The 21,001-nt window shown below is 38.7% G+C and overlaps 1 protein-coding gene across 1 annotated transcript in view; it reads left to right on the top strand.

Annotated features, from left to right (window-relative positions):
• The window catches only part of dnah5 (dynein, axonemal, heavy chain 5), a 181,501-nt gene that overhangs the window by 17,498 nt on the left and 143,002 nt on the right, over positions 1 to 21,001 (top strand). The window contains exons 2-12 of the mRNA XM_037536137.1: positions 6,217 to 6,351; positions 6,454 to 6,538; positions 7,819 to 7,958; positions 10,315 to 10,533; positions 10,913 to 11,050; positions 12,549 to 12,725; positions 15,896 to 16,009; positions 16,277 to 16,384; positions 16,531 to 16,653; positions 17,537 to 17,752; positions 19,601 to 19,627. Coding sequence (XP_037392034.1) covers positions 6,217 to 6,351; positions 6,454 to 6,538; positions 7,819 to 7,958; positions 10,315 to 10,533; positions 10,913 to 11,050; positions 12,549 to 12,725; positions 15,896 to 16,009; positions 16,277 to 16,384; positions 16,531 to 16,653; positions 17,537 to 17,752; positions 19,601 to 19,627 — 1,482 coding nt within the window. The remainder of the gene's footprint in view (positions 1 to 6,216; positions 6,352 to 6,453; positions 6,539 to 7,818; positions 7,959 to 10,314; positions 10,534 to 10,912; positions 11,051 to 12,548; positions 12,726 to 15,895; positions 16,010 to 16,276; positions 16,385 to 16,530; positions 16,654 to 17,536; positions 17,753 to 19,600; positions 19,628 to 21,001) is intronic.

The raw sequence follows: 21,001 nt of genomic DNA, 5'->3' as shown, positions 1-21,001 counted from the left end.
TGTGGGTGCTTACTGTGTAGCAAACACTCCACAGCATCACCGGTGAAAAGTACAATTCTGCGCAACCTTCTGTGGGTGAACCCACTCTGCCCACATAAGAACTTGCTGGTTTCCAATAAAGATCTCCTGTAATGTGAAGATCTCACATATGGATGGAAAAAATATCGGTATTAGAGATCTAAAGGGGATGGAATTACATTGTTCAGGACTAGTGTACACTAAACTCACAGCAGCTGCTGTTGTTTTGTGTTATAGGTTAAGTGTTGATAGGAAAGAAAACCAAGGAATGGGGCAGTCAGGGTTGGACTGATTAAAAGGATACCGATACCCACCCCCCACAAGTTGTTAGTTCACCATCCCCTAGATACTAACTTCCCTGCAATCTCTTAACATAGAGCACGGTGAAATAACACCAAGTAGACCAAACCATCACTGATTTGATCAGTGTTAGGGATTTGTCCATTAAGTGAAACTGGTTCCAAGCAGTAAACTCACCTTAAAAGTCTGAGTGGCATTGACTGTGGGATCACCAGAGCAGATAAGGCCTTTAAAGGATCAGGGGTGAAGATTTTATATCTAAAATGGCAGAGATCAGAATAAGCCAGCTGTCTTCATTAAATGATTGTGGCCTGATTTGCCCCAGTGGCCGGGCTCTTAAATTCTGTCTTGGCTCAGATCTTAAAAATGCTGGAAGAGAGAAACCAAATGATTTTTAATAATGCCGATATATGGGTGGAGGCGTGATCTTCGTCTTTAAGCATACTAAATGTCAAGCTGTCTAGCCATCTTTCCAGTCACCCTTCAGCAGGCAGTATTGAACTGTGTTTCTGTCCCAGATGTGCTGCATCTCTTGAAGGAAAATGCCTCAAATCCATTAGGACTGTGTTTTAATGCCTTTAAAGTTATGTAATCCTCTGGATTTAAATTCAAATGCCGAGCCTATAGAACTCTGCCAGTGGCTCAGGCTTAGGCACAAGTGGCAAAACTGTGCAGGGACAGATGCAATGTATGACTGGGAATGAGCAGTAGATGACTATATAGGCTGTAATAAATTTTGGGCTGTCACAATTGGCTGATTAAAATCGACTAGAAAAAACTGTCAATTAAAACTGACCTTTTCAATGAATCAGCATTGATTAGTTAGAAATTTGCATGATGATGATGCATATTTTATTGATTTGCTCTGCTACTCGCTCTCTCTTACAGTAAGAGTCTGGCGGACACATATGCATTGTTTTGGAACATGTTATTTTAATATTTATTTAATGAATTTTTAAGCCATCCTTGTTCATCTTTGTCCAGTATTTTGAAATCTGTCACACTTGGGAGGTGTAGAAGCAGGATGTAGCCTAAACATGAAGCAAAAACAAATACCGCAATGAACAAAGAAGCATGGAAATACACAAAGTGAGACACATAAAGACAACGAGACAGAGAACTAAAGACAAGTCTTGAAACACCTGGCAAAGAGGTGTAACAAACAAAACACAGGTGAAAACATTAATAAGTAGGCGGGACTGAGCGGGAGACTTGGGAAGGTGAAGACGGGATAAGGAAACTGTGGCAGGTTTTTTTAAAGGCTTTGCTTGATTTGTTACTGTTAATTGTTGATTTGGTTTTATTAGCTGCCCGTTGTTGGTTACTTGATTAAATAATCAGTAGTGATGGATCTAAACAAGTGTCGCTTGTAATACTGATAATTACAGGATCACTCTTTGACTTTTCATACCACCAAATATTCTGAGCTTTAAAAACTTTGAGAGGTACTTTTGGGACATATAGAAATACCTACTGACAGTGTAAGCCTTCATGCTCTGTCAGTACCTTCACTATAGAGCTTTCCGCTTAATTAAAAGATTAAAAGATTAATAAAAAAAAATTTAACGAAAAAATTTAAGATTTAACACATTTTACTTCTCTTAGAAAATCCAAATGCAAAGCTCTGGAGCATCTGCATCCAGCTCACAACACAGTTGAATTTATTGGCTTGCTTTTTTAAACTGTGTTTCCTAGCAGCCCAGCCAAGTAACTTTTACAGTCTGTTAGAGGCCCAGATCAGTGTGGTCAGCCTACTCTGGGCTTTGTTCTGTTGTGTCTGTCTGTCTGTCTGCCTGTCTGTCTTTATGGCGCCCTAAAATCCACTCTGTTCACTATCCCGAGAAATAGAGCAGCAGCAATTGAGAGAGCTGGACAGATGGGTGGCTAACCATTTGAGGTGGCTGGAACAGGAGGGCAGGTCGCTGAAATACACATGCTTTTTTTTTTTTGAGTGAACTGTCGGCCAGCTGTACAGAAATACTCTGGACTGCATAACAGGCCTCTGCGACTTTATGAGAGGAATCTTATGTCCCAGTGACCACTGCGGTTTTACTGAAGCAAGTCCAGTTTGCTGACTGTGTGCATGATGAGCAGCTCGAAATCAGGCCAGTGTAAAGGGCAGCTTCAATCGTCTCTGATATCCAACAGTCAGATTACAGCAATCAAAGTACGTATGATCCTTCCGTCTGTCTGTTTGCAGTGAGTGGATATTTTGTTTGCTTGTTTGTTGGATTCCCAGTAATGAGTAAACATTCCGTTTAGCTACTGTCATTATGCTTAACATGGCTACGTGGAGGATTTGCATGAGTAATGGAGCTGATTGCCAGTTCAAGAGGGTGCTTTTCACATATTCAGCATTATAAGGGATGCATCAGCTCAGGCATTTTGAAATTCAGACTTTACGACTTTTATGACTTTATCCTCTATAGATATGCCAAATTAGTTATCAGTGAATGACAATTAGTTTGAGATCAATTAACCTAATCTCATTTGAATAATCCAGTTGAGGCTCTTCTAGTGTATCTGAATAAAATATTTCTTTAAGCCTAAAACACTAAATACTGTATGAATATAATCTTTCAGCTCCCCAATTTTCCAGCATATAATGGAATAAAACTGAAAGTACCTCTTCTAATACTTTAGTTAGGAACTAACAATGAACTATCAATGAAATACAAACTGTTACATGTCATTGCTGCTAGAACAGAGGTCGGCAACTTGTGGCTCCGGAGCCACATGTGGCTCTTTTCCTAGCCGGTTGCAGCTCCACAGCAGAATTAGAATTTTAGGTAAAAATAAAATAATCATCCTTTGCAGTAAAATAAAGCTCTACTGATTGTTCTAAACACAGTTTTAACACTAAATGGTGTTAAACACTGGAATGTTAATTGCTAATTCACCAACCTCTAACCCTGAAGGTTGCCGCACAGACTGCTGGTCACTATAGCAACCATTGAGAGAATCTGTTCTACTTTTGAGAAAAAGTTTCCTGCCAGAGATGCAAGAAAAGTGGCTATAGCTGAGCTAAAGCTTAAAGCAGAGCAAAGTGTGTCTGTGTTTTTGTTTATATTATGTTTTTAGCCTAAATTGGTACATGAACACATACTGAGACATGTAGCCAAGATGGTAAAATGGACAAAAAAAAGTGGCTCCCAAGGTCGTTTGATTTTTATTGAGAGGACAAAATGTCTCTTCTTCACATTTGGGCTGCCGACCCCTGAGCTAGAACAAAACCTCTTATCTCAACTTCAGAGAAGAAGCAAAAACTTCTAATAAAAGTTAATGGAACAAAATGTCTTTCCAATTAATTTGGAGATATTTCTTTTTCTCCAATCATCGTGAACATTTAACACAGTTTAAAGGGCAGTTGGTTTATTATATACTGTTGAAATTTAAAAAAAAAAGATACAAAGTTTTGTTCCAACAGTGATGATATTTTTAACACAGTGACAAATTGGTTATTTATGCTGAAGGCACATGATAATATCTCAAGAAAAAATGGGAGTAATTTAGCATAAGAGTTCAATTTGAGTGTTTAGTGCACTAAAATAGGTAATTGTTTCAAAATTTTACTGTATTTTTTGGCAATCTGAGGTTGAAAACGTACATATTTAACTTATACATAATACCTGTGGTATATATAAAAAAGTTACTAATTTATTGATAGTTGCATTTGTTAGTGTTTTCCTGCTAACAAATGCTAATTAATATTCAGTATTGAGCAGAATGAAGTAATGATGGTCTAAATGTCTTCAGTACCAAATTAAATTACAATAGATGAAAAAGCAGCATAATTATCAGAATACATTTAGATGATATATTGATAAGGCACTTTGGGAAAAACTCTGCTTCCAGTCCTCGCTGGTATTAGTTGGCAGTTTCCTTTTTGTAATTCTTTTGTCAATATTCTCATTCATGAAATCATTTAAGTTCACTTATCATTTAAATTAAGTTATAATATTCTCAATATTATACTGGCTCTCACTGCCTGCTTCAGTGATCTGCTGCTCCTATAATTCCACTGTCGTCTCAGGAACTAAGCAAAAATTTCAGCATATTCCAGTAACAACATCTTGCAGATTTGACTGTAAAGTGGGTAGTGAGTTTATGCCATGAAGCACACACGAGTCCATAGAACACCAATGTTAAGCTTATCACACGTGAAAACGTCCACTACTGAAGAGACTTCAGTGACGCTGAGTAGGGATGGGCAGTATGACAATATTTTATTGTTATCATCATGATTATATCACAGTACGCTTTTCTGAGCATATTGTGGATATCGTCAGCATTTAAAGAACACTGACTAACATGTTTCAATATAAAAGTGAGCAGAATCAGGCCTGTTTAACTGGATATAGTGCGGTGCAGTTTTACATTGAATAAAAATTGTAGTTGTAAGTTTTTTATCATCATGAGTGTTTTTTTAAATGTGGCACTACACGTCCTATTTTGTCTGTACCAACTTATTAAATCTGTGAAAAATTAAATATTGTGATGCATATTGTATATCATGAAAATGTCTTCAAGTATCATTATATAATATTTTTGCTCTTTTGTCCACCCCTAATGCTGAAATTAATAAATCACTCCTCATATTGATTTATCAGTCTACTCAGGCTTTAGCAGAGCTCTGTAACACTAAGATTAATAACTGATTATTACAGTCATTTATCAGTCTTATCTATCAGTCAGTGGAGCTTGATGTCCGACTAAGCTTCACCTTATTTTCTCAGCCATCACCTCTCGACTGACTCCCATTTCTTACTGTCTACACACATACACACCCCCCCACCAAAGAAATCTAGCCCTGCCTTCACAATAAGAATCCTACTAAGAATAACCCATGAATAAATGCTGAAGAATAATAACATTTAATTTAAATTAACATTTCCAAAAACATTTCATTTCTTGAACACACTACAGTAGATAAGTGATAAGTGATACTTTTTTGATCCCACAAACGGGGAAATTCCACCTCCGCATTTAACCCATCCATGAAGTGAAACACCACATACACACTAGTGAACACACACACTAGGGGGCAGTGAGCACTCTTGCCCGGAGCGGTGGGCAGCCCTATCCACGGCGCCCGGGGAGCAGTTGGGGGCACAGTTGTATGCACTGGGGGCTGGAATGTGGACCAGCTGGGGGTCATCAAGGGCTTGCTTAGAATACTCTGAAAAAGAGGGTTGACAAAAAATTGTGATTTTTTTTTAAAGAGTCAATCAATTGTGTAGGGGTGTAATATACAGTGGGGTCCAAAACTCTGAGACCACATTGACAATCTGGATTTATTTTCCTGAAAACCAGAAACTAAAGAAACTAGAAACTAAAACATTGTAAAACAAAGAAAAGTTATGACAAGGAAAAAAGAGAGACATTGCTGGGTCTGTGGTATTTCAAGGTCACTATTTGAAGATTTGTGACACTGATGTTAAGGCCTTTGTGCAAAAAGCTCAGTTTTTATTACTCATCTCTTTCAGTGAGGCTTGTGTTCAGACAACTCTCAGGTGGATTGGATCTACTGATCAGAGGCTTTTGTACAAACTTCCCAGATTGAGAGCACTTATTATAGCAAAACAGGGCCATATTAAGGAATTCTTTCAAAGGAGTTTACCTTTCACTCAGTTGTTATGCTGATGATTGAACTTTCAAGGGAACATTTTGCACTGTAGATGTTTTGGTTTTACTGTTCTCCCTGGACCGCTGGGATAGGCTCCAGCACCCCATACCCCAGCACCACCCCCCGCGACCCTGAGGGAGAAGCGGCTTAGAAAATGTATGTGTGTGTGTGTGTGTGTGTGTGTTTCACCCTGGCTTTACAAGATTAGAGTACTTATTTAAGTCTTAAGCGATCCTCCACACATCTTACCTGCTTTCAATTCTGTCTCTCAGCAAAAGCTGAAGGAAGAGCGAGAGGCTAAACGAGCACAGCTGGACGGCAGACATGACTATGTGCTCAGTATCGTGGCTTCCTGCACAGGACTGGAGAAGGCTGAGGTGGAGGAAGCCATTTTGGAGGGCACGCAGGTGGGCTATTTGTAGCATGACAAAAACTGGATTAGTGTGGATTATTGTTGAGGGGGTATTTTTGATTAAACCGAGATAAAATTCGGAATGATTCTGTTTCAGATTGAGCGGATGGAGCAGTTCTTTGCGGCTGATGGCCTTCCACACCTCATGTTCTATTTTCAAGAAACGGAGCCAACAGAGTCAGGTTAGTAATGCCCTCGGGGTAAACATACAACAAACAGAGGTTCAAATACGAATTCAGGGTCAAGCAATACGATCATATACAGAAATCTGAGCATCCCTGGTCAAATGATGTTTTGTTCATTTTCAGAGTGAAAATAAGTTACAAATCCTCTACAGAGAACACATCTACACACTTTAATACGCACTTACTGTTTACCTGCTGGACAGAAAAAAATGCACTGTGGTCTGTGCAAAATGTGTGCACCTCTTATATTTTATGTTTATTTTTTCCAATATGTTAAACTCAGGAAAAGAATAGAAATCGTGGCCTAAAATTGACAAGAAGTGCCATATTCAAGTGTTTTCCCTGTAGAGGAAGGGTGTTTAATCTCACCTGTAAAGGGTCAGTGTGGCTGCAGGTCTTCTTCTCTAAACGAGCAGCCATACACCTGACTCTAATAGCTTAATCAGTAGTTTAGTAGATTAGTAGTTTAGTTTGTTCAAACAACTGATCATGTGTGCTCCTGTTTTGTTGGAGTGAAAACCTGCAGCCACACCAGCCCTTTGGGGATAATACTAGACACCCCTACTGTAGAGGGTGTGGTAACTTATTTTCATTGAACAGAACATGCAGCTGTACAGACCTTTGAAGTCATGCATCTTTTTGTAGTCAACAGCAAACAATAAGCGTTTTTACTCAATGGGAAAAATGAATGACATTCTTAAAACTCACGTCTGAGGTACCCTTGTGGTAAAAAGGTCCAAAGCCAATACATTTTGTTCTACCAACATTTTCGCCCCAAATTTCTCTGGCTCCTCTGAATAACGGGGCTGTTTAAAGGTGGAAATGTGAGTAATGCTACACGGATGCTGCAAGAAAGCTAACACTCCTGACATGACGTCCCATGAAAAGAAGTCTAATACTGTGCTCTGTTCTAGCAACACCTGCTACTATGTCTGTGGGATACTACTGCCAAAGCCATATAACTACCACACTTGGCGAAGCCCGGTGATGTGACTTTAATGTACAGCAGTGTTAGTTTTAGTTTTTATTCACCAGAAGGCAAAACTTTCAATAACGTCATTCACTTTTCCCATGGAGTAAAAGGCCTATCCCTGGACTTCCTTACATTGGCATGACACCATGTTTGAGATTTAAAGAAAAGACTGCTGCATTCTACAGTCTGCAGTCTGTTCAAAAGACAATCAGAAAACTCAGTAATATTTCACACATCTTTCCAGTTTGAGAGGAATCGCCAAAACGTCGCTGACCTTGACCTGTCATTTTTTTGTATGTGGTAGCAGTTGCATCTTCCGTCATCCGCAGCAAGAGAGCGAGAGTGTTCGTGACGGAGGGCTCTGACGTCGCTCTGACCGGCGTGTGTGTGTTCTTCACCCGGGCAAACACCTCCAAGGCTGTCACCTCAGAGAACATCCACAGAGTACGCCAGACACAGCCTGGAATATCACCCCAAAAACACTGTCCCGTGATAACTCTGCACCATCTTTTAGGATATATGTTCTTCCCATGCATTTGTTTGGGTACTTCAACCTTAGAAGTCTAGGCTATCATTGTCATTTTGCTTTCTGGGTCAAATTACATGAATATTTAAATGTAATTCCACATTTAATTATGTAGTTTCACAGAAATGTACACACAACAAAACATTTTTCATCATTTTCAAAATTCAATGAATGTCTCCGTCGAGATTTTGGCAGATTTTATCTGCTTGCTTCATGAGCTCTGAGAAACAATTACAACATGCTTTTCTTAATGCTGGCCAGAACTACAACTTTAATTCTTGTTTTGAGCGAAGCAACGGAGTCGTGACCTGTTCTTTACATACTCATTCTTTATACTGACTACAGAAGACCGTCAGACTTTTTTTCTTATCTTGAAATAATGTTCTAATATTGACTCAGTATCTTAGAATAATTGCTTATTTTAATGAAGTTGACTTAGGAACTTAGGAAACTAGTCATTATTTTGAGCTGCTAAATGAGTATTTTGAGAATATAATCCCAGATCTTAAGAGTCTGCAGGCCCAGCGTTGGTGAATATCATCACTGTCGCACTAACTGTAAAATGGCTGTATAAAAGTCTAAAAAGATGTCACTTGAATAGATCACATGCTTCAAATGTCCGTGTTTCAGTGAGAAGTAGCGTAAAACCCAGGCTGAATCCAAATCCGCTCTGTCCTCCCCAATGTAGTGCACTATGTAGGGAGCAGAGAACCATTTGAGATTCAGCCCCAGCACGAGAAGAGAGCGCTGCTGATTGGTGCTAAATAAGGCACGCGGTGGTAATTCGGTGACCAAAAACTACTTACAACGCGAAGGTTTTGCATCAAACAGTGCTTTATCATATGTTCATTCTTATAAGACAACAAAAATAAAAACTCATGATAAACGTTCTCCTCATTTAGCGGGCCATGGTTGCGTGGTAACGATGCCACACCAGAGAACTTGTAGAGAGGACAATCCGCCCTCCGCAGTGTCTTCAGTGAGTCCTGAATGAATGGGTTAATATGGAGCGTTTGAGCAAAATCCTAGTTTATAAATGCATAAACTATTTTAATGTAAAAGAATGCAATTATTTCCTGAACACTGAACAGCATAAAACGTTTTAACACCGATGTTTTATTCAAAAGAGCTTTTAAACTCGAGGAGTTTAAAGCGGCGCTTCATGTAGGTCCCTGACGTCAGTGAGCGCGAACAGCCAATGAGCTGCTATGTTTTGTGTATTTTTTAGTGAAATACATCTACTTTCTAAAATTAAAGAAACGTTCCGGGCGAGGGATTAGAAACTATTTTAACGTTGGGCTCCATTTACTCCCATTCATGGAGGACTCACTCGCAAATTTTTAAAAATATTTGTGTTAAGGTTTGGTTGTGAAGTAGGGGGCCCTGCGATGGACTGGCGACCCGTCCAGGGTTTATCCTGCCTTCTGCCCAATGACTGCTGGGATAGGGTCCAGCACCACCCCCCCGCCCTGAGGGAGAAGCAGCTTAGAAAATGTGTGTGTGTGTGTGTGTGTGTGTGTGTGTGTGTGTGTAGGGTAGGGTGAATTTAACCACCGCCGTACAACATTTGGCTGCAAAAAAGGCGACTGAGATGAGGTGAAAACTAACGTAGCTAGCTAGTTGTTCTATCACTGGGCGACATCAAGCTCAGTTACTTTTGCACCTCTTTTAAATTCATATATGTCGACGTGGCGGCGGCTGTGTAACTATGGCACAGTAATAATTCAGACTTGCACCGTATTGACTAACCTTAACCTTATTAAACCAGCCGATGTATTAAATGGGCTAACACAAGCCATGCTAGCGTTTCGTTATTTTGTTTTGGCCTTTACTTTTAATTGCATTGTCTTGATGTTAATTTGAGAATGACTAAGCTAGTCTGTGTTAGCTGTAGCTACAGTTTCTCAGAAATGAATGCCAATAAACTTTACATGAATAGAAGTGCTGAAAGGTTTAGGTTCACTAGCTTAGCTAACCCTAGTTAATTTAGCTAACTAGGGTTAGTTAACAGCAAGTACTTTTTGCCCTGACTTCACAGCAGTTTTACAGTTTCTTTCCAGCACATTTACAGTTTTTACTGAAATGTTTAATGCTGGATGTTGAATTTGTTGATCATCTATGTCACTTTGCATAATGCTGGCTAAACGTTAGTTGGGAATTTATAACGATGACGAGCCAAGTACTTTCCTTCCATTTCACTGTATATTTTTAGAGGCTGCCAAGAGAAGCTATTCCACTTGTTTATTCCACACTGTGCTCCCTGCTCCCGGCTAGGACGTGAACTTCAACATGCTGGACACCACAGGGGTTGGTCTGCTGAAGAGCGTGGAGCAGCTGCTGTCCGAAATCTTCATCCCCACGCTGAGGAAGATGAACCATGGCTGGGGAGAGCTGGCCAGCCCTCAGGCACAGACAGTGAAGCAGGACTTCATCAGCTCTCTGGAGAGCTTTGTTTCTGTGCTGGCTGGGGCACAGGAGAGCCTCGAGGAGAAGGTGATACATATAGGAATGCACACCTGCATGCACGCATTAGATGGATATTGATCCATTTCCTTCTGTGAAATGAATTCCATGGCACAGAAGGGGAGGCATTGTACTTTCACATCTATGGATTTCTGCACTGTAGCATATCAGTGTGTTGAGTTTCTACACACAGATATAAAGCATTATACGGATATATTCTGCTGTACAGGAGGATACAGACGGTTTCAGAAAAATATATCATTATCATTCCATTATCAATTGTCATTCCATTCTGTGATTCACTACGGACACAAACAGTGGGAATATTGATAAAGCCTTTGGTTATATTCGCAAGAAATTCCAGCTAACTTACATTTGGTTGGTCTCTCTCCTTGTGTTCGTAACCCAGGTAAACCTCAAAGAATGTGACGCGTTTGATCTGAAAACACTTAAAGGCCCTTCGGACTACACAGCTGTGGCCAACAGCACCGAAGCTCTGGAGAAAATTGAAGCCTGCATGAAAGTGTGGATCAAGCAGATCGAACAAGTAAGAAATGAAGTGATCTTAATGGAAGAGCACTGTTCATATTTTTGCCACATTACATATTCTAAGTGAGTGAAACCTTCACTACCATTCAAAAGTTTTGTTACAAAATCTGAAGGAAGTTGTTAAATGATAGGTATGTTAAGCAAGTTATCTGCTTCAACAGTTGATCAACACACTGAGAAACACAAGGCATTCTGGATATTAGTGCTATTAGGACTTCATTCTCAATTTTGTACATCTTTCTCATCATAGAATCATCTACAGCTCTGTTCATCATTCTAGACACTTCTAATCTACAAATCTTTATTATTACAGCTTCCTGCTAAATTATGGTTGGAGAGTACTAGCATTATATTCCCATCATATTTGATAATAATATCACACGTGGGGCAGCAGAAGGTTGCCGGTTTGATCCCCAGAGTTGATAGTACATGACTGAGGTGCCCTTGAGCAAGGCACCTAACCCCCAACTGCTCCCATAGGGCTAGGATAGGATAGGATAGGGCTGCCCACTACTCTGGGCAAGTGTGCTCACTGCCCCCTAGTGTGTGTGCGCTCAATAGTGTGTATGTGGTGTTTCACTTCATGGATGGGTTAAATGCGGAGGTGAAATTTCCCCGTTGTGGGATTAATAAGGATCATTTCATCTTGTCTCTGATTGGGGGCGGGTGGCAATATTTACCGTTGTTATGATAATTTATGTCACAGTAGGCTTTTCTAAGTATATCGCGTGTATCATCAGTACTTAAAGACATATGACCAACTGCATGTGTCATTACAAAGAGGGCCTAATTATTATAAATTGGATTTAGTGGAATGCAGTATGAGATGGATTATAATACTGAATAATTAAATAATAATTCAGTAATAATTCTACTACTAATAATAATTGAATAAATGGATAATTGTAGTTATGTTTTTCTGGTATTTATTGAACGTGTCAGTGCTGTGTGCGTTTTTTTTTTTTGTTTCAATTTAAGAAATGTCAGAAAAATGAAATATTTAGATGCATATCATGTATCATGGAAATGTCTTCAAGTACTGTGATACATGATCAGAGTGACAAGAAGTTAACACATCCTCTACAGTGAACAAACTCAAATATGGCATTTTTGCCAATTGTAGTGCAGTTTTTGTTTATTTGGTGAGTTTAACACATTGGGAAAAATAAAACATAAAATATACTGTATTTCTATTAATGTGTTGTAAATGCAAATGTATATTGTATTATCAGCAAATATACAGTAACTGTCCGTTTCAGTGCGCCTAAGTCGTTTCTCTGTAGAGGATGTGTTCACTTAGAAAACCATCAAAAGGTCTTGACCTGGGGAGTCCAAACTTTTACATAGGACTGTATATTTATGTCGTATATACTTTATATTCATTGGTACATTTCTCCATACTGCCCACCCCTAGTCTCTACAACAAACTTGATATTATTGTATGGATAACTATGAAGCCAAACTTTTGAACTTTTTTATCTGTTGCTTGCTTGAAGGTTCTAGCAGAGAGTGACCAGCTGAGGAAAGAGGCCGATGATCTGGGTCCCAGAGCAGAGCTGGATCACTGGAAGAAGCGCATGTCTCGCTTTAACTACCTACTGGACCAGCTCAAGTGTCCAGACGTCAAAGCTGTGCTGGGGGTCCTCATGATAGCCAAGTCTAAACTCATCAAGGTGCTTCTTTCTAAAAAGTCAGTCAGCTGAAACACGTTACTCCACTGGTGACTGTTAGAGGGTTTATAGCACCACATGCACACAAGCCTGATCCTGGAGATCTGTTTATTTAGTTTCAGCGAATATTCAGATGCTCTTTTGTCTAAAGAATAATCGATAATGATAGATTAAACAATAGATTATGTATAATAAAAAATAATAATCCCTAAGAAGTCAAATCATCATTGTTGCTTCGTACTGCATTTAATTTACACTTCATCACTTCTTAACTACATTGTTATTTAGTTACATACACTGTATAGCTTCAGGTGTTCAGGTAATTCAGGTGTACCAATTACTTCCATGACCACAGGTGTATAAAACCAAGCACCTAAGCATTCAGACTGCTTCCACAAACATTTGTGAAGGAATGATTGTCGCTCTCAGGAGTTCAGTGAATTCCAGCGTAGTACCGTGATCGGACGCCACCTGTGCAACAAGTGCAGTCGTGAAATTTCATCACTACTAAATATTCCACAGTCAACTGTCAGTGGTATTATAACAAAGTTTAAGCGATTGGGAACGACAGCAACTCAACCACAAAGTGGTAGGCCACGTAAAATGACAGAGCGAGGTCAGCGGATGCTGAGACACATAGTGCACAGAGGTCACCAACTTTCTGCAGAGTCAATCACTAGACCTCCAAACTTCATGTGGCCTTCAGATTAGCTCAAGAACAGCGTAGAGAGCTTCATGCAATGGGTTTCCATGGCTGAGCAGCTGCATCCAAGCCTTAAATCACCAAATGCTATGCAAAGAGTCAAATGCAGTGGTGTAAAGTGCCGCCACTGATTCCCCCAAATCATGTTGGACATAATATTATCTTTTAATCAACATTGTAAAGGGATGGAACTCTTGGCAGGTGACTTTAACTGTTCATTGCACCATGTAATGGATAAATTTTCACCCAGAACATTTTCTAATTCTAGATCTTCATCAGTTTTAAAAGACATGTGTAAGAATGCTGATCTAGTCGATATCTGGCAAGAAGTGAACCCATCGACTAGAAATTACACATTTTATCCTAACCCACATGCTTCTTATTCCAGAATCTATTATAGCTTTATCCCAAGTAGCTTTGTCCACACAATCCAGTCCTGCCAGATTGCTTTACCTTTAAATATATCCCTTAACACACCTTGGGCAGTTACATCCCCCTTTCAATCAGCATTAGAGGGTTTTAAATACTTAGGTATTCATATTGCTCCAGACCTTAATAACCTTAATGAAAAAAAATTATCTTCCACTAATCAATAATATAAAACATGATGTTAAATTATGTAACTTTCTCCCTGTTTTGTAATTTGGCAGGCTAAATGTAATAAGAATGAATATCCTCCCTCGCTTACTTTATTTATTTCGGCCAATCCCTTGTCATTCACCCGCAATTTTCTTCAAAGATTTAGAGAACATTTTCTCAACATTTGTATGGAATAATAAAAGGACAAGGCTTAAATTTTCCAGGTTAATGAGAGCAAAGGAGGAAGGTGGTGCCTGTGTACCTAATATGCAGTTGTATTATTGCATATGATGAGCTGGTGTACAAATAGGTTGGACTTTCACTGGGTCTCTATGGAAACTGAAGCATGTAGCCATATTCCTCATTCATTGCTTACCGTTTATTAATGATACTGCAAAGGTGAGGTGTGTCTCTGAGAATTTTGTTTTAGACAATACCCTTATGGCCTGGACAGATGTTAAGAAATATCTTAATATTCCACATTGTCTTTCACTGTCTCTGTCTCTCCTGGCCCACAACTCAGAACTCTGGACTCTCAACTTGGCTTAACAGAGGGATCAAAAACATTTCTTACATGTTTTCTGGTAGTTTGCTCAAATTGTTCACACAATTGCAAGAAGAATATGAGTTACCTAGGTCAGATTTTTTCAGATATCTTCACCTCAACCACTAAGGATGGGAGATTCAGAAAGGAATGAACTCAACCTTGAAGTGTTGCTAGTTAAGAAAGACTAGGCCAGGTTGATTTCACTAGAGGGTTGATTTCACTAATCCATGACATTTTGCTAAAGCATGCTAAACTGTTGTCAGACACTCTGAGAGGAATTTGGGAAAGATACTTAGGCCAACCAAACTCAGAAAAGGATATTTGTAAAGGTCTGTTTCCAAAATGTCCCTCCTCTGGTGTTCACAAGCTTAATTTTAAATTCACGAATAGGAAATACTATACACCTGTTTGTCAAAAGAAGATGTTTTCAGACAGATCTAACTTGTGCTTTAAATGTAAAACTGAAAAAGGAACATTTTTCATGTGTTTGGAAGTTTTAAAAAAATTGCCATTTTCTGGGACAGAGTACATATCATGGCAGAAAAATCTTTGAAACACGATTTCAGAAATCCCTGCCCTGTATCTTTTAGGAATAGGAGTGGAACATATTTTTGATACTGATGGCAAATTTTTGTTTCTAATGTTTTCATTTCTGGCAAAAAAAATGTATCCTAATTCGATGGGCCAGCCCCTCTCCACCAACTGTTGAGCAGTGGCTTTCCCAAGCTGCGACTCTGCTTCCTCTGGAAAAACTGACCTACGATCTACATCACCAAACGGACAAATTCTGGAAACTTTGGACCCCCTGTGGACTTGCGTAGAGAATATTTCTTAAATTCTTATGTATGTTGGCCTGCTGTGTGAAACTGAAATGTATGATTATCAATACTGAAGAGAGTACAATGAAAATAAATAAATAAAAAAAAAAAAAAAAAAGAAATATATATATATATATATATATATATATATATATATATATATATATATATATATATATATATGCCCTGCATAAAACAAAAAATAGTATTGGTTAAAGGTTTTTGTTTCCAAGAGTGTAAAGGTTCATTTTAAAATACATTGTTAAGAGAGGGCTTTACACATAGTTTTCAAAAACTTTCTATATCCTAAAGTGTTACGACTTGATATACAGCATTTTGGAATTAAACTCTTCAAATAATTACTACAAAATTCCAAAATGCCGTTGTAATCACCAGCGATAGCAGCAGTTTCTTAGGGCTAAACATTAACATGGAAAGGCGTTCTTTTGCTCACTATGCCACTTCACAGCATTACGTCACTTAATGCTTTAAAGCTTGCATCTCTTTTATTGGTTTGTCCTTCCAGGCTTGGAGAGAACTGGATATCAGGATTACTGATTCTGCCAATGAGGCCAAAGACAATGTGAAGTACCTCTACACGCTCGAGAGGTTCTGCGACCCTCTCTACAACAGCGACCCTGTAAGATGCACAGTGCTGGTTTTCTGCTTCCTTAACCATCCAGTTAATGCTTTTCTGTCCTCGAGTACTGGCACTCGTAATTAGATGTTATGGTAGAGGGCTTTGCTCATAGTAGCAATAGAAACTGTTCGTTTTAAAGTGGATCATTTTAAGATGCTATAACTGTTTATTATTGTAATACATTCATTTCTTGGAGTAACTGTTCCATGAGAATGGATTTATCAGAAACGTTGATACTACCTTCATTAATTGTGTCATTGAACACAGGTGTCAATGGTGGAGGCCATTCCCGGACTCATAAACGCCATCCGCATGATCCACAGCATCTCCCGTTACTATAACACCTCTGAGAAGATCACTTCCCTCTTTGTCAAAGTAAACCATTTTGTTTCCAGCTTATTGCACTTTAAATTACAGAATCTCTTCAATCTAGTCAAACAATGTAATATCTCTTTTGAACAGAACACCCTGCAGCCCAGGCTAATTCTAACTTGTTTTATTATATTTGACTTCTTCCTCAGGTCACAAATCAAATGATCACAGCCTGCAAGGCCTACATCACCAACAATGGCTCAGCAACAATATGGGACCAGCCTCAGGATGTAGTGGCAGAGAAACTGAGAGCTGCTATTCGTTTAAATGAGGTAACAAGCCTTCGAAGCTTTCTCTTCAAAATTAATTGGTGTAGTTTTTAATGAGTTTGATAGAGGGCTTGTAATAAACCCCACAGGCCAGAGTTTTAAAGTTACAGCAAAAAATGTACATGGCTAAAAAAAGAAATCTCCATTTGATTATGTTTTTGTTTATCAATCCTTTAGATTGTGTTAAAATTTCTCAAGCGAATGGACCAATAGAAATCCTCTAAAATAACTTAGAACACATTTTGCATTAATTTACATTAAGAGTTCAGAGTTTTTTTGTATGCAGTGTCATGCTTCATTTTTCAGAGCTATATGAGACTATTATAGTATAATATATAATGTATAATACAATATTGCCTCAGAATAATTAAAGTGAAATCATATTCATTTGTTATATAATCTCTTGAGCCTAAACTTCATTATGCCAGTTAAAGCATGCTGATCTGATTTTAACAGTTAGCTTTTGCTTTTTACATTTTTTTTCAGCCTTTTTTCACTCAGGCTGTCACTGGTTTGACCACCATGGAGCTTCTGCTGTATAACACTGTGCAGACCTCACCTGCATGCCACCGACCCTCCTAATGATGCTACTGCATTTTTAATTATAGACATTGCTTCTCCTGCTTTTTCCCTTTTATGTGTCTTATACTGAGGGTGAAACCTTATTCTCTGCGGTCATTGTTTGCTATCCAGTGTTGACCAGAGGAGGATGGGTTCCCCTTTTGAGTCTCGGTTCCCCTCAAGGTTTCTTCCCCTTGCTTTTAGAGAGTTTTTCCTTGCCAATGTCGCCACTGGCTTGCTCATGGGGGCTTCTTTCTGAAAATGCCTGTTGTAAAGGTTGTACAAATGTTGTAAAAGAAACTTTGACCTGACTATCTTTTCCCAGGAATACCAGAAATATTTCCACAAAACCAAGCAGAAGCTGGAGCAGAGTCCATCAGAGCGTCAGTTTGACTTCAGTGAGATGTACATATTTGGCAAGTTTGACACATTCCAGAGGCGTCTCAACAAGATCCTTGCCATGTTCAGCACCATCAGCACCTACTCCGCCCTGCAGGATTCCAAGATCGAGGGCCTGGAAACCACGGCAACCAGGTTTCAGGTACTGCCCTTCTGCCGTTTGTAAAGGTCTGTTGCCTGCTTTTAGATTTGCACTGTGAACGGCTTTGGTCTTGGCCTACAGAGATTGCCTTTTAGATGTCCTTTCAGTAGTGCTATTTCATCTCAAAGACATGCTAAATACTTAGAAGTGAACTGTTAGGAGTATGTTGACCAAATTCTCAGTGAATCTGCCTCGCCAGTGTTTTTTTAGGATAGGACTGTTAAATTTAAATGGATTTACATGCTGAACTAAATGCCATAACCAGTTGTAATGAATGCTGATATGTGCAGGTATTTTGGGTCACAACATTTCTTAGTGTTTCTGGTTATAAATCCATGCCACAGTGTGAAGCACAAAAGGATGAGGGCACTTTTAAAAGAGGTAGATTTTGCTTCTTCTTTTAGGTTCAGATTTAGTTCAGATTAGTTATGCACTTTGATAGACATCTGATGAGAGTGCAAAAACATCTTAACATCTTAACTCAGTCTTTGTATGATGTGATTGAGCTTGTCATTTACTCCTCTTTAAAGAAAAAACATTTTCTGGGTGTTGGTTTTGTTACCAGTGGGCTCTCGTTGGCTGAAGGGGGCAGGTCAGGGGGTCTGTCCATTTTGCAGCGGTGGCTCAATGCAGATTTCATAGGTGTTTATCCCGAAAACCACATACAGTCATCAAATCTGAACACTGATATTTGAATTCTTTTAAACATTTCTACATAATTAAATTAATCTCAGTAAAATGTAAAAAAGAATGACTTGATGTAAAATGCTCTGTTCTAGAAAAACTGAACCAGACGTCTGGAGTGTTTAATGCCTCTGAAAGGTCCCTCAAGTTATTACACAAAATGGATGTTAATATGTTTCTTAATGGCCATTGTTTTACCGTAGTTTTTAGATTTTTTGGGATTTTGGTCAAAATATATTAAAAAACATTTATGGTGAAGGGGTACGTGCAGGGCACTGTAGGGCAAAACAGGCACCAATGAAAAGAGAATTTTTTGATTTACCACTGGTTTACCTTGATCAACATTACATTTAAAAAAGAAGAGACATGTAGGATTACTGATGGTTCTGGATAGTAAATAAATTGTCTATATTTGTGCTGTAGACACGGTGACCTGTTGTCAGAGGAAAACCTTGTATGTCTTTACAGGAAAAGGGAAAGAACCAGAACTTTTTTCCAAGTCATTTGGGGTCAGACACAGAATTCTGCGTCAATTCTTCATGAAATTTACATACAATTTAAAGGGTAACATGTATACAAGTTTCAATAAAACTACAGAAATGGAGATCCAAGGTTTTCTTTCGACAACAGCGATGTTTGATGTTGACCTTTAGCTGCAGAATGTCAACATTATCAGCTGCTTTAGCTCTAATAGCAGAGGGTAGATTCTCAAAGTGGTCTCTAAGTTCAGTGTGAATACACAATAAAACAAACACAGCGAATTGTCATGGAGGTGACAGCTCATCTAGCCTCCAAGAACATTACAACAACATGAAACTCATCCTCACTGTGTGTCACACCACAGAATAATCTGGGTTTAATTACTATTAATTACTATACATTGTCAGAGGTGTCGGGTTGGTTTTTGCTGGAGTTTTTCGGGCGACGTCCCTGTGTATTCATAATCATATGCACAGGGTCAAAAAGAATGTCCAGTGTTTTTATGGAGTTATTCACAATTTCCCGGATGCTAGATTCAGTGACAAGTAATGTAAATGTGAACTCATAAATGCAGTTTTGCTTGCTGTGTCTCCTTTAAAGAGCTTGACGTCCACATTTTAGCATTTGTGTCAGGCATGGTACCTAACCTTAACACGTATGCTCTCTCTTGCCCCCTGTGGACAGACTGCAGACATGCAAGGGAAATGGGAGGTAACCAGATTGACTTTCTATTGGTCATCAAAAGTAGTGCATGTCCTATTTCTGATGCATGTCTCTTTGCATGGTGTTAACAGCCATAGTCTAACACCAGTGTTCATAGTTGTCCCTTCATGGTGATCTAAGGCTAGCATTGTGCTCCCTTGTAATGGTTTAAAACCACATCTGTACAGGAAAATCTATGCCAAGACTCACATGAAAGGACATCCTAAGTAGCTCCTCGAGGGGTTTGTCATACAACCTTCAGGCCATTAACATTCATCTCATCTACCATCACGGCATAGCCTTTCTTCCCTCTCTAGCCTTTTTTCCCAGTGTCCATGGAAACAAAGTTGCAGAGGTGCCTTGAAAGGCACTGGTCTCTTTGGTTCAGGAGTGCTGAATAATTGAACAAACACTGATAAAGATCTATTACCAACTCCCATCTTTTGTGAAAGCTGTAAAAGGCTATCAATATTTTGTACTAGGTAGAGTCGTGGATCCACTACTGTTCAGCTTTAAATTAACGCCAGAATAACCTCCTCTTTCAAACCAGGATGGACTTCAGGGTCATCCTGTTTGACACTTGAACCCAAATTCAAAGCCATTATTTTACCAGCCAGTTGGTTTAATACCATTTACATGCCTCATTTGCCAAGACGAGCTGTCATGTTTCATCATGAGCTAATAAATAAATTTTATAAATAGTCAAACATAAGCTAGCCATTTAGAGCCTAAAAACACTGAGTCAGATTTATAAAACGCAGCCGTACGTTTTGCAATTCATTATAATTACATTTTTTTCTAACGTTAAATTTAACATGTTGAATTTTTTTTTTCCAGTCACATGAAAATTACATTTCCACTAGTAAATATTTAATTCTTGCTATTAGGACTTCAGTTAGCACATTTCATAATTGAATGTCCATTAGTAAATATTAAAATTGCATTATTAAACATAAAATTTTGATGTCACTTTCCTTTGTAAAATCCATTGTAAATTGATGAACAGGCTTAAAACACGTACAATAAGCAAAATTTTAACATGTAATTAGAATCTCAATGTCAAATTACCCTTCATTTGTTTGGATTACAGGCTAAGCCTACTTTCCACACACACACAATTCATTAAACATGGATTTTGACACAGGAAGAAAAGGCTGTTTCAAGTACTGTGCCAGTTGAAAGTGTGACAGAACCTATTAATGATGAAACACCTACATTTGCTTTTCTTATGGTTTGTGGCAATATGAAATCCTCTGCCGTATTTCTACCACAACAGTTACAAGGTTTGCCATGATATTCAGTCCAAACAGACCCAGTCGTGACCTTTGAATATTGATTAATCAGTGTGGCTAAATGAACATAACTTGTTGGTTACTTGCATGT

This window comes from Pygocentrus nattereri, chromosome 3 (assembly GCF_015220715.1).
Source record: "Pygocentrus nattereri isolate fPygNat1 chromosome 3, fPygNat1.pri, whole genome shotgun sequence".
NCBI classification, from domain to species: domain Eukaryota; kingdom Metazoa; phylum Chordata; class Actinopteri; order Characiformes; family Serrasalmidae; genus Pygocentrus; species Pygocentrus nattereri.
Note: the sequence above shows the minus strand (reverse complement) of the source record. Positions and strands in the feature narration are given on the sequence as shown.